The 12,148-nt window shown below is 37.9% G+C and overlaps 2 protein-coding genes across 2 annotated transcripts; one reads left to right on the forward strand and one right to left on the reverse strand.

The window, feature by feature from the left end:
• Window positions 1-7,195: 7,195 nt before the first annotated feature.
• Window positions 7,196-8,574, reverse strand: LOC111096123 (elongation factor 1-alpha 1-like). The gene is given in 2 exon segments (XM_038538178.1): window positions 7,196-8,541; window positions 8,544-8,574. Coding segments are annotated over 2 exon segments (1,377 nt in total).
• Window positions 8,575-11,728: 3,154 nt separating this feature from the next.
• LOC100686562 (thymosin beta-4-like) lies at window positions 11,729-11,863 on the forward strand. The gene has a single exon (XM_038538182.1). The coding sequence runs from the start codon at window positions 11,729-11,731 to the stop codon at window positions 11,861-11,863; it is 135 nt and encodes a 44-aa protein (XP_038394110.1).
• The last annotated feature ends 285 nt before the right edge of the window (window positions 11,864-12,148 follow it).

Here is a 12,148-nt window from a genome sequence, read left to right on the forward strand (position 1 = left end):
GCACTCTAGTAATTCACATGAGTTCTTCTAAACTTGCTTTCAAAAAGCATAAAACCCTAAAAAAAAATCCCATAACTGCGTATAAAAGAGATGGCAGGGAAAAGGAAAAGAATAGTAGATGTGAAAAAGGGAGATAGAATAAAATGGGGAAGAGAAAAGAGAAGGCAGAAATAGCAAGGAGAAGAGAGAAAAGGAAAAAGGGGTGGGGGGAAGAAAGAGGGAAAAATGGAGACTCTTACTGTGGATCTCATCTAATCCTGATCTTTCTTATCCTCATGACACACACATACACACAACCACACACATACACCACAATACACAACACCACACATGCACAACCACATATACAACCACAACCATAAACACACAATCACAAAACCACACATACACATAACTGCAAGCGCCCACACACATACACAACCACACACACAACACCACACACATGCACAACCACAACCATATACACACAATCACACAACCAGACATATGCATAACTGCAAACTCACACACACATAACCACAACCACACACACACACAACACACACAACCACAATCATATAGACACAACCACAACCACACATACACATAACTGCAACCACACACACACACACACACACACACACACACACACACACACCTCCTTTGACAGTTGTCTCAGCCCCACACATCTTGCACAGGATGTATAAACTGGCAACGTCTTGATGATCCGAGCTATTCCCTTCAAGAAGACAAAATTATAGCCATAAATACATCAGTTATTTAAAAATCATGTTAAAATTAACATTTAAAAGATTCACAGAAAGGAACCATTTTCAAAAATAATTCCATGAAAGTTTGATACTTACATTGCTTTCTACATTCAGTAATCTACATGTCTTTGTGGCTTTCTTCTTTAACAAATGTCCTTGCTGAGTGGATGGATGGATGATGCATGGTTAGAATGGGAATTCTAAATCATTAAGCAGCATAACTGCCAACAGAATTTCCTCCCAAAAATTCTGGGAGGGCTTTCTCCAGCACACCTGCCCACTAACCCTCGATCCTGCCCAGCATCACCTTGAGAATGTAGCTTGGATGCCAAAAGTTTATCTTTGGGGGATATTTTCCTGGTTCTCAAGGAAAACAGCATTAAATATTTTAGATTGGGGCTGTAACATACACACACATGCACATGCACGTACACATATGACAGTGTGCATGCACATACACACAGGCACACATGTGTACATACACCAGTCCCAGGCATACAGAAGCTATACCTATAACCCCTTGCTTACCAATGCATAAAGGGAAACTTTGAGATTTGGATTAAAGCTTCTGCCTCCTCAATAGAACCATATTATATTCCTGGATGAGCTGTCAAACATTCTGATAACACTATTTAAAATTCACAATTGGGCATATGTTTCAATTTAATCCGAAAAATAGGAAAGCCCATTCTGGCCAGTGATATGCTGCTTATCTGCGGCTTTCTCCTCAGCTGTCAATGTTTCTGAAATACCAGTGCTACAGGCAAAGCACCCTGATTAGGACATCAGACTGCCTTTGAGCCTATGCTGCCAGCTGCCAGCCTGCACTTGGCAACTGAAGGCCCCTTAGCTCTAACACATGGTTGGAGAGCCAATGAGGAAGTCCTGACAGATGTAAGAAACTGCTTTGGAGACCATGCTCCCAAAAAGTAGCCCAACCTATATGGAAATGGGAGCCAGTATTAAAGATGCCTTTTGTGAAGGGACGTGTTCAGGCACTCTCATGATTTGTAAATTCCCATTTTTCATCATAGATAGAAAAAAATATTACTTTATATTCTTAACAGTAGAAAGGTAACAAATTAGTAAAATTCTGTCATTTCTTTTCTCATTTCAATTTGTTTTACATACTGAATATGGGGATATGTTCATCCTGTGGAAGATTCAAACATACAAAATTACATATTTTAGAACATGAGTGATCCCATTCCATACTCCCTTGTAGGGTGCTCTTCCTATCATTTTTGCATGGGTTTACTTATGTATGTGAACACTTTCTTTACACAAAGGGGATAAGACCATACTACTTATGCTACAACTTACTACAACACCATCCTAAAGACCATGTCTAAACACAGCTCTACTTCCTTTTTTTTTTTTTAAGACTTAACTGTTTTGGAGCATTTTCAGGTTTACACCAAAATTTAGAGATAGTACACAGATTTCTCATATACCCTCCACTCCCACACATGCATAGCCTCTCCATTATCACTAGCACTCACCTGAATGTTGCATCTTTTACCAAGGATGAATTTACAATCACCCAAAGTCCACAGATTACTTAGTTCATTTCATGCTCCTTCAGGTTTTCAGAGATGACTATAAATTTAACTTCTTTTCTCATATTTCTTACATTTCATGAGACTTTGGGTAGGAGAGGAGATATATGCATATGATCCTTCCTGACTACCCTGATCTAATCTCTTGAAATTTGTAAAACAAAGACACCAAATCACTCATAATCCTCCACCTTTTACATAGCTTTTATCTTTTTTCATATACTCCCTTCCAGTCTTTGTCTGCATATATAGTTTCATATTGTTGTAATCAAAATGCACTTGAAATTTTGCATTCTTCTTTTCCACTTAATATGCCTTAGACATTTTTCTGTGTAATCTTCCTAATTACCACTTTAATGGCTACATAATTATAGGTTGAGGTGATCTAGTATCGTTTGCTTACCTACCCCCCAATTTTCCACTATTATAGACAAGTAGAAATAAACATTCTGAAACATATACTTTCTTTTCTTCTGATGGATTCTTTCCTTAGGATATGGAATCACAGGTGAGAAGAAAGGAATCATCTTAAGGTTTTAGTTCTATTGTGTCATATCACATTTCAAAAGGATTTTACCAATGTACTCTTTTCATTATAATTTTATCAGCACTGGACATTATCATTTTTTGCTTTACTAATAAGTATAAAAAATGACCTTGTTTTAATGATACTTTAGTTTTCTTGTCTTTAAGGAATAAACAAATTGAATACTTTCTTTTTTCTCTTCTATAAATTGTATTATATTTCATAAATCAAATGAGGTATTAATTTTATCCCTTATATTTGAATGAGTATTTTTTTTTAAAGATTGACTGATTGATTTGAGAGAGAGAACATGTGTGCACCTGATTGGTGGAGAGGAGCAGAGGGAGAAGGAGAAAATCCTAAGGACATTTCCCACTGAGTGAGGAGCCCCCTGATCTCACGACCCTGAGATCATGACTTGAGCTGAAATCAAGAGTTGGATGCTTGGGGGATCAGTGGTTGAGCATCTGCCTTCAGGCCAGAGCATGATCCTGGGATCCTGGGATCCTGGGATCAAGTCCCACATCAGGCTCCCTGCATGGGGCTTGCTTCTCTCTCTGCCTATGTCTCTGCTTCTCTCTCTGTGTCTCTCATGAAAAAATAAATAAAATCTTTCTTAAAAATTAAAAAAAAAAGATTTTGAAGACTAGTTTTGAGAAAAAAGAATGTAAGTTATCTTATTAATAATTTTTATACTGATTACATATATGATTTCAAATAAAATATATATTAAAATAACCTCCTCAGATTTGTTTTTACTTTTTCAAGTAATTAAAGTTGTGTATGTGGCTTGCATACATGGCTTGCATTATGTTTCTATTGGACGACACAGCTCTAACAGATACTTCTCTATCACAGCTCTAGATAAGAACAAGAGCTGAGTGAGCCAGGAGAACAATGGCAATTACTACAGCTCTCCTTTTTAAAGGAGAGAACACTTGCTTTACAGTTTAATGAGACTGAAAGGAAAGAAAAGTTTCACCATCCACTGCTGGCATCTTCTGTGTCACAACTACACTTGTACTCATCTTTGAGCAAGATCCTCAAATTGATTCACTGTTAAAAACTCCTTGGGGACCCAAAAGAAGGGCGAGGATACAATACTAGGACCAGCCCAACTTTCAGAACTATTCATTTCCAACCACTCCCCTTGATTAGTTTCTCAGAGAACAAACAGGCCTGGAATCTGCCTTCCTGCTCCCCCCCCAAATCCCCTTGCCTCCCCCCAACACACTTAAATTCCTCCCATTCTTCAAGGTATTTCTGTAGCTCCCTCTAATCACTTCACTCCTCACTGGCTGCCCCACATCACTGAGTTCCTGCACACACTTTTATCTGTAACACAATTTGGCAACTATGCTTTTTGTTAATAATTCCAGGTGACACCAGAATCCAAATGGGGCATTTTTATGCCTGTCATCACTCCAGGACTGGTTTTCCTGGTAATATTTTTAGAAGATATGGCTAATAGTGTCCGCTTCATCCTTTGGCCTAAATTATATAAAAATGTAAGGTAATAATAACTCCATAATAATAAATCCAATAATAACTCCATTATTCTCCCAAAGTATTTTCACACTAAAGATCTCATTTAAGCACAAACAGAATCCAGGTCTAATTTACCAATTTTATGCCTCTCTGTTTCACAATGTATAATAATCTAGGGACAAAGTGAGGGATACCAATCACTGGTACACACCACACAAAGTCTTGTCTCAAGCACAGAATTGTCTAAATGAAGCACTCCCTTTATAAAAGAGAGCTGTCATTATACAATTGCATTTTATGCCATTACTAACTTTTTACCACTTCGCATGGGAATGCGTATTTGTATGACAGTAAAAGTGATTAAATAACTAAGTGGACCTTGTAGCAAATGAGTTATTTCTTTGCTGCCATTATGTCTAATTCACCAAACATTATTCAGTCTGAAGGCTTTTTAGAATCCTAAGCAGCCAAGATCATTTTTCACCTCATCATCCCATTATCCATAATGAGAAAATACTTCTGAATGTGAAGATTACTCTTTCCAAAGATCTCTGGTGAACACTCCTATAGACAGTAGTGAAATCTATTAACTATATATTTTGCTCACAGCAGAAAGATGATAACGGATGCCTACATAATACTTGCAGCAACTTCCAAGAGTCAGATTCCTTCCAGATCAAAAGTGGGCCCTTGGAGATGATGTTACTGAGGTAATAATGGCTGACCACCTCACCACCTCTTATTGTGTGACATATTAATGGACTTCAGATTCACACCCATAGTGTTCTGGAAGAAGTCAAGTGGAGATCTAGCTCGAAATTTCCTAAGGAATATGAGTACATCCAACTAGACTTAGCTTGATTCCACAGCTTTAATAACATCTCCATGTGCTTTACTTCTACACAGGGCTTCCAAATCCATTTAATCAACAACAATCTGAAAGGTATTATTATCCCCATTTTTCAGATAGGGAAAAGGAGTTTCCGTGACAACCAGTGATTCGCACAAGATCACAGATGTGGTTAACAAGAGAGCCAGACCCCATGCCCACGGTTTCTGAATCAGATGCTGAGGGAAGAAAAGTTCAAGGAATAGCTGAAGAGAACAAAATTTCAACATCTGTTTGGCCAGTGGCAATTTTGTGACTTTGTGGAAGTCATCTCACCAAAATGGATTGGACCAGACAATCATTACAACTCTATACTACCTTAATATTCTAAAAGTTCTAGGGATCTAAATTTAATTCCTGATTTTACATTTGTTCACTCTAGTCCTTGCTCTAGACTCTTGACACTGTTTCCAAAGTTAGGTAGTTTGGGTCTCTGCTCCATTTTTTGCTGTGTCCAACAGGATCCCAATATCTCCATTTGCCCCAACACAGGCCAAAATGTTTAATACAGGCCAGAAAGTATATTCATATTTAAGATTTCTGAGTCTATGTGGGAAGAAGCAAAGGAGGCAGATTCGCCTGGGGATTCCCAGAACCCTGTGGTTAAAAGGTAAAGCCAAATTCATCCTTCCTTATTCAAAAAATGGATTTCAAATAGATTGAAAGTTGCTTCAATAATAATCCTTATTATTATAGATTTAATAAATTATACAGATTTCAAGAAATACTTGCAGGATGGGAGGCTCCTGTCCTCTTTTGGAAAATAAGCTCGGAAACATCACAATCATGCATCAGATGATGTAGGATGGGTATCGAAGTATATCCACTTGTGTTGAAAAGTGAATGTTTCGGTCAAGATAGATGTCTGTCCCTGGTTGATTTGAACATGATACATCTATTTTTTATAGAGTTAAAAATGCCTTTCTCTTCAGTTGTCCCTACAAAACTCTAACCAATAATTCATGGAATTGCTTGCCCCCCAAAGAGAGATGCTGTATCACCTTAAATATAAACTCATGAAAAATTTAGGTGGTAGATAAAAACCAATCACAACATTATCCTTTCTCTCTCTCCTTCCTGTCTCTCTCTCTCTCTCTCCAAGCTGAAGGGAAATTTTAGTAGCAAGTCTTGAATGCAGTATAAAAAAGAAACAAATTGCTTTATAGGTCTTAATTTACATCTGTTTGTCTTGTTGTCTTTTCTTCTGTAGCACTGGAAATGCAAGCAGAAGCCCAAATATGTTCAGGATTCAGAGTTGAGTTTAGACACCATTCCAGAACTGGAATTAGCATGAAAAAAAATTTAATTGTATCCATAAAAAGGAATGTAACCCAGAACTTGAGGGGAAAAAATTTTTTTTGAATAATCACTTGGTATGGTCCTATGCCTCTAAGCAAAACAGAATTCAATCTTCCTAAAAGAGATGAATATGCCTCATGTACCTAGGGATGGAAAATTGATCTTCCTATTGCTTAATAATGCAATGCCTAGAAAGGCAATATGCTTATAGAAAGCAAATAGGGCTTGCATTCCTAAAACACAGGTTCCAGGCTTGGCTACAACTTTTACTAACTGGCTGTATTGACTTAGTAAAGTCACTTAATCTCTCTGAGCCTCATTTTCTTCATCTTCATTACAGAATTTTCATTACAGATTTTTTTTTCTCATTAAACTTTTGTTTTAATGGGTCTCAAAATTCTGTGACAGATTTTTGGTCAAGTTGTTTCCATTAAAAAGTACTGATTTTAAAAACTAATAACTTAAAACTGCCACACACGCACAAAAAAAAACAAAAAACAACAACAACAAAAAAAAACAAATGGTCCACAAAACATTCTCCTTTCCTTCTGAAGGTTTTACGATGCATTGTTATCATTAACCAGTCTTTTACTATTAAACTTAAATGGCCAATTGACACAAACAGTTCTGAGACCGTTCTTCCACCACTGATTAAGACTGGGGTGGCAGGTATTGGGGATAATATTCATTTAGCCTTCTGAGCTTTCTGGGCAGACTTGGTGACTTTGCCATCTCCAGCTGCCTTCTTGTCCACTGCTTTGATGACACCCACAGCAACCGTCTGTCTCATGTCACGAACAGCAAAACGGCCCAGAGGAGGATAGTCAGAGAAGCTCTCAACACACATAGGTTTGCCAGGAACCATATCAACAGTGGCAGCATCCCCAGATTTCAAGAACTTGAGACCATCTTCCAGCTTCTTTCCAGAACGACGATCTATCTTTTCCTTCAGCTCAGCAAACTTGCAAGCAATGTGAGCTGTGTGACAATCCAGCACAGGTGCATATCCAGCACTGATTTGGCCTGGATGGTTCAGGATAATCACCTGAGCTGTGAAGCCAGCTGCTTCCATTGGTGGGTTATTTTTGCTGTCACCAGCCACGTTGCCACGACGAACATCTTTGACAGATACGTTCTTGACATTGAAGCCCACATTGTCCCCAGGAAGAGCCTCACTCAAAGCTTCATGGTGCATTTCAACAGACTTTACTTCAGTTGTAACATTGACTGGAGCAAACGTGACCACCATTCCAGGCTTAAGAACACCAGTCTCCACTCGACCCACTGGGACAGTACCAATACCACCAATTTTGTAGACGTCTTGGAGAGGCAGACGCAAGGGCTTATCAGTTGGAGGAGTTGGTGGCAGAATGCAATCCAGGGCTTCAAGCAGTGTGGTTCCGCTGGCATTCCCATCTTTACGGGTGACTTTCCATCCCTTGAACCAAGGCATGTTAGCACTTGGCTCCAGCATGTTGTCACCATTCCAACCAGAAATTGGCACAAATGCTACTGTGTCAGGGTTGTAGCCAATTTTCTTAACGTAGGTGCTGACTTCCTTAACGATTTCCTCGTATCTCTTCTGGCTGTACGGTGGTTCAGTGGAATCCATTTTGTTAACACCAACAATTAGTTGTTTTACACCCAGTGTGTAAGCCAGAAGGGCATGCTCACGGGTCTGCCCATTCTTGGAGATACCTGCTTCAAATTCACCAATACCAGCAGCAACAATCAGGACAGCACAGTCAGCCTGAGATGTGCCTGTAATCATGTTTTTGATAAAGTCTCTGTGTTCTGGGGCATCAATGATGGTCACATAATACTTGCTGGTCTTGAATTTCCACAGGGAGATATCAATGGTGATACCACGTTCACGTTCAGCTTTCAGTTTATCCAAGACCCAGGCATACTTGAAGGAGCCTTTTCCCACCTCAGCAGCCTCCTCAAATTTTTCGATAGTTCTTTTGTCGATCCCACCACATTTGTAGATCAGATGGCCAGTAGTGGTAGACTTGCCCGAATCTACGTGACGACGATGTTGATGTGAGTCTTCTCCTTTCCCATTTTGGTTTAGGTTTAGCGGTGGTTTTCATGACACCTGTGTTCTGGTGGCAAACCCATTGTGAAAAAGTCATTACAGATTTTTACTGTAATCTTCATTACAGTAAAAACAATGGCTTTCAAAAAGCCCTAATGAATTAATAAAGGTAGGCATTGAGCACCAATAGCTGATAAATAACACACACACACAAAAGAAATACTCAGATTATGAATTTACAAGGAAAAATAAACCTGATTCTGATGAAGCCTCAAGATCTAACTACCAATTTACAGGAAAAACAGTAGACAAGAGGACCATATTAAGCCATACTGCAGGAATGCAATCAGTAAAATTCAGACTATAGGAAACATTATAAGATAGACAACCCAGTGTCTTTGACAATAGAAAAAAATAGCAAGGAAAAACAAAAAGACAGAAAAAGAGGAAGAAAATATACAACAAAAAAGACTTATGGAACATACACAAATCTGATTTGGATTCTGACTCAAACAATTGTGAGAAAAAAACTTGTGGCACCTCTAGCTTTCACTCAGGGATAGAGAGCTACATAGAACATCATTCTCATCATACTTAAAACAACAACAACCAAAATATATATATATAAAAAGCCAGACAACTACATTAATGATTTTTTTTCAAATCCATTGGAAAATGAGGTCTCAGGGCAACCAGCTGGTCTAAAACACAAGGAGGGACAGATGCCTGTAAGGAGAAAAGAGATGTGGCCATTCGTGTACCTGGGGTAAATGCCACTGGATGGACATCTGTGAGAGAATTCAGTGAGAATAGTTAATATAATATTGGCAAATCAAATCAAACATTATATAAAAGAATAGTACCTCATAACCAAGGAGGGGTTTATCCCAGGAATACTGATTTGAAAATCAATCAACATGATTCACAATGGTAAAGGAAAAAAAGAAGAAGAAACATCATGTTTAATGGCAAAAAAACTGAATGCCCTCCCAATGAGTTCAAGAGAGGAGTATCCTCTCTCACCACTTATTCAACACCAACTGGATGCATCATGCTGGGCACATTCCAACCAACTCAATAAAACAACAAAAGAAAACCAAGGCTTACAAATTGGAGAAGAAGAAAGAAAACGGTCTCCATTCATATATGACATGATTGTCTATATAAAAAAAATAATAAATTATACACCAAAAATACCTCCTAGAACCAGTATAGGAGTTTGGCACCTTTGCAGGATACAAAGTTGATTCTACATATTGGCAATGATAAATTAGATTTCAAATTTTTTTTAAAAATACCACTTATTGTAATAGCACTCCAAAAATGAAATTTAGTTTCATATATGTCATATATGTGAAATATCTGCATGGTGAAACATATGAAACACTAAAGAAAAAAAACAAAGAAGATCCAAATAATCACATTCATAGATTGGAAGACATAGTATTATTAAATTGCCAATCCTTCCCAATATGATCTATAGATTTAACAGAAAATCACTGGTATACAGTAACTCTCTATACTGCTTTTTAAATTCTTCTGTAAGTCTAAAATTATTGCAAAATAAAAAGCTTTTGAAATTTATAATTAAGGAATCACTATTAATTGGTTTTTAGATGAGATGAAGGTATTGGGGTTATGTTTTGAAAACTCCCCACCTAAGAGACATAGATTTAAATTGTAAATAATTGGAAATTCTCTAAATGGCAGCCATCACAGAATTACTTGTTTCAGACAAGAATCATGGATGCTAAAATTAGTGAGTGAAAGTATTATGAGAAACAAGACACTTGAAGGGTGCCTGGGTGGCTCAGCAGTTAAGCGTCTGCCTTTGGCTCAGGGTGTGATCCTGGAGTCCCTGGATTAAGTCCCACATCAGGCTCCCTGCATGGAGCCTGCTTCTCCCTCTGCCTGTGTCTTTGCCTCTCTCTGTGTGTCTCTCATGAGACACAAATAAATAAAATATTAAAAAAAAAAAAGAAACAAGACACTTGAATTGGCTCAAATATCTCCCCCACAAGATACTTATTAAACACAAAGAGGATGATAGTAACTTTTCAGCTAAGTAACCTGGCAAACATTATCTTAAACAAGTACCTCCTGATACGATGTACAGAGAAGGACACAGTACCATTGCTAAGGACTCCTGCCAAAAATGCATAACCTGAATCTTAATCATGCAAGAGCATTTATTGCATAAAACTGTACTAAAGGACAGTCTACAAAATGACTGGCCTGTACTCTTTAAAATGTGGAAATCATGAAACACGGAGACAGACTGGAAGGAGACAAATGATATGGGATTCAAAAGCAACATGTGATCCTGGGTCAGATCCTGGATCTGAAAGAAAAATTGTCTTTGCTGTGAAGGACATTAATGGGGCAGCTGTCAACATTTAAATAAGCTTTTATTTTTTTTTTAAGAGTTTATTTATTTATTCATGAGAGACACAGAGAGAGAGAGAGGCAGAGACATAGGCAGAGAGAGAAGCAGGCTCCCAGTAGGGAGCCTGATGGGAACTCAATTCCAGGACCCCAGGGTCACAACCTGAGCCAAAGGCAGACGCTCAACCACTGAGCCACCCAGTCACCCCTTAAATAAGCTTTTAGATTGGCTAACAGTGTTGTGTTATTTTAATTTCTTGATTTTGATCACTGTATAAGGGTGCTGTTTTTCAAGTATCACACAATGAGGTGTTGGGGGAGTTTACTTTCAAACAATTCAAAAAGAAAATTATATATACATACATAATATATAAACACACATAGTGAAATATTAGAGAATATTTATTGTATTTATAGAGTATATTATGTATTTAAAATGTTTTATTTATATATTTATTAATATATACAGAAAAAATGATCAAGCAAATATGTTAAAATGTTATCTTGTGAATACACAGGAATTTTTTACACTATTTCTGTAACTTTTCTAAAAGTCTGAAATTATCCAAAATAAAAAGTTTTTAAAATTAACAAGAGATAATAATAACATCTTGAGTCCATGGCCTCCTCTATTTCCAAAGAGCTTCTGTCTATCCCAGAAGAAAACTGACTCTGTCTTTCATCCATTAGACCATCCCAGCCATCTGACTTAAAACAACACGAATTAGATTTGATGGCCACTGCACAGACTAGACTTTGCTAGCTCATGCACCTCGCTCTACTTTCTCTGCAACCATGTCTGACAAACCTGATATGCCTAAGATAGAGAAATTCAATAAATCAAAATTGAAGAAGACAGAAATGCAAGACACAAATCCACTGCCTTCAAAAGAAACAACTGAACAGGAGAAGCAAGCCAGTGAATCGTGATGAGGCATGTGCCACCCATATGCACTATATATTCCACAAGCATTGACTTCTTGTTTTGCTTCTCTCAGTATGTATTCCTCCTCCTAGCTGTTTAACTTTATAAGATGCAAAGAGGTTAGATCAAGTGTAAATGACTGTGCTGCCCCTCTTCACATCAAAGAACTACTGACAACCACAGCTTGTGCCTCTCCCATCTGCCTGTCTGGCTGGCAGGGAAGGAAAAGTTCCTGCATACTGGTGAAAGAAGGAGCTAGGTGGGACAACAGTGAGCAAAACCCAAGCAAA

Source organism: Canis lupus, chromosome 5 (assembly GCF_011100685.1).
Source record: "Canis lupus familiaris isolate Mischka breed German Shepherd chromosome 5, alternate assembly UU_Cfam_GSD_1.0, whole genome shotgun sequence".
Classification (NCBI taxonomy): Eukaryota; Metazoa; Chordata; class Mammalia; order Carnivora; family Canidae; genus Canis; species Canis lupus.

Coding starts and splice junctions, on each gene's coding strand:
- LOC100686562 (XM_038538182.1), top strand. CDS start 11,729: ATGTCTGACAAACCTGATATGCCTAAGATAGAGAAATTCAATAAATCA.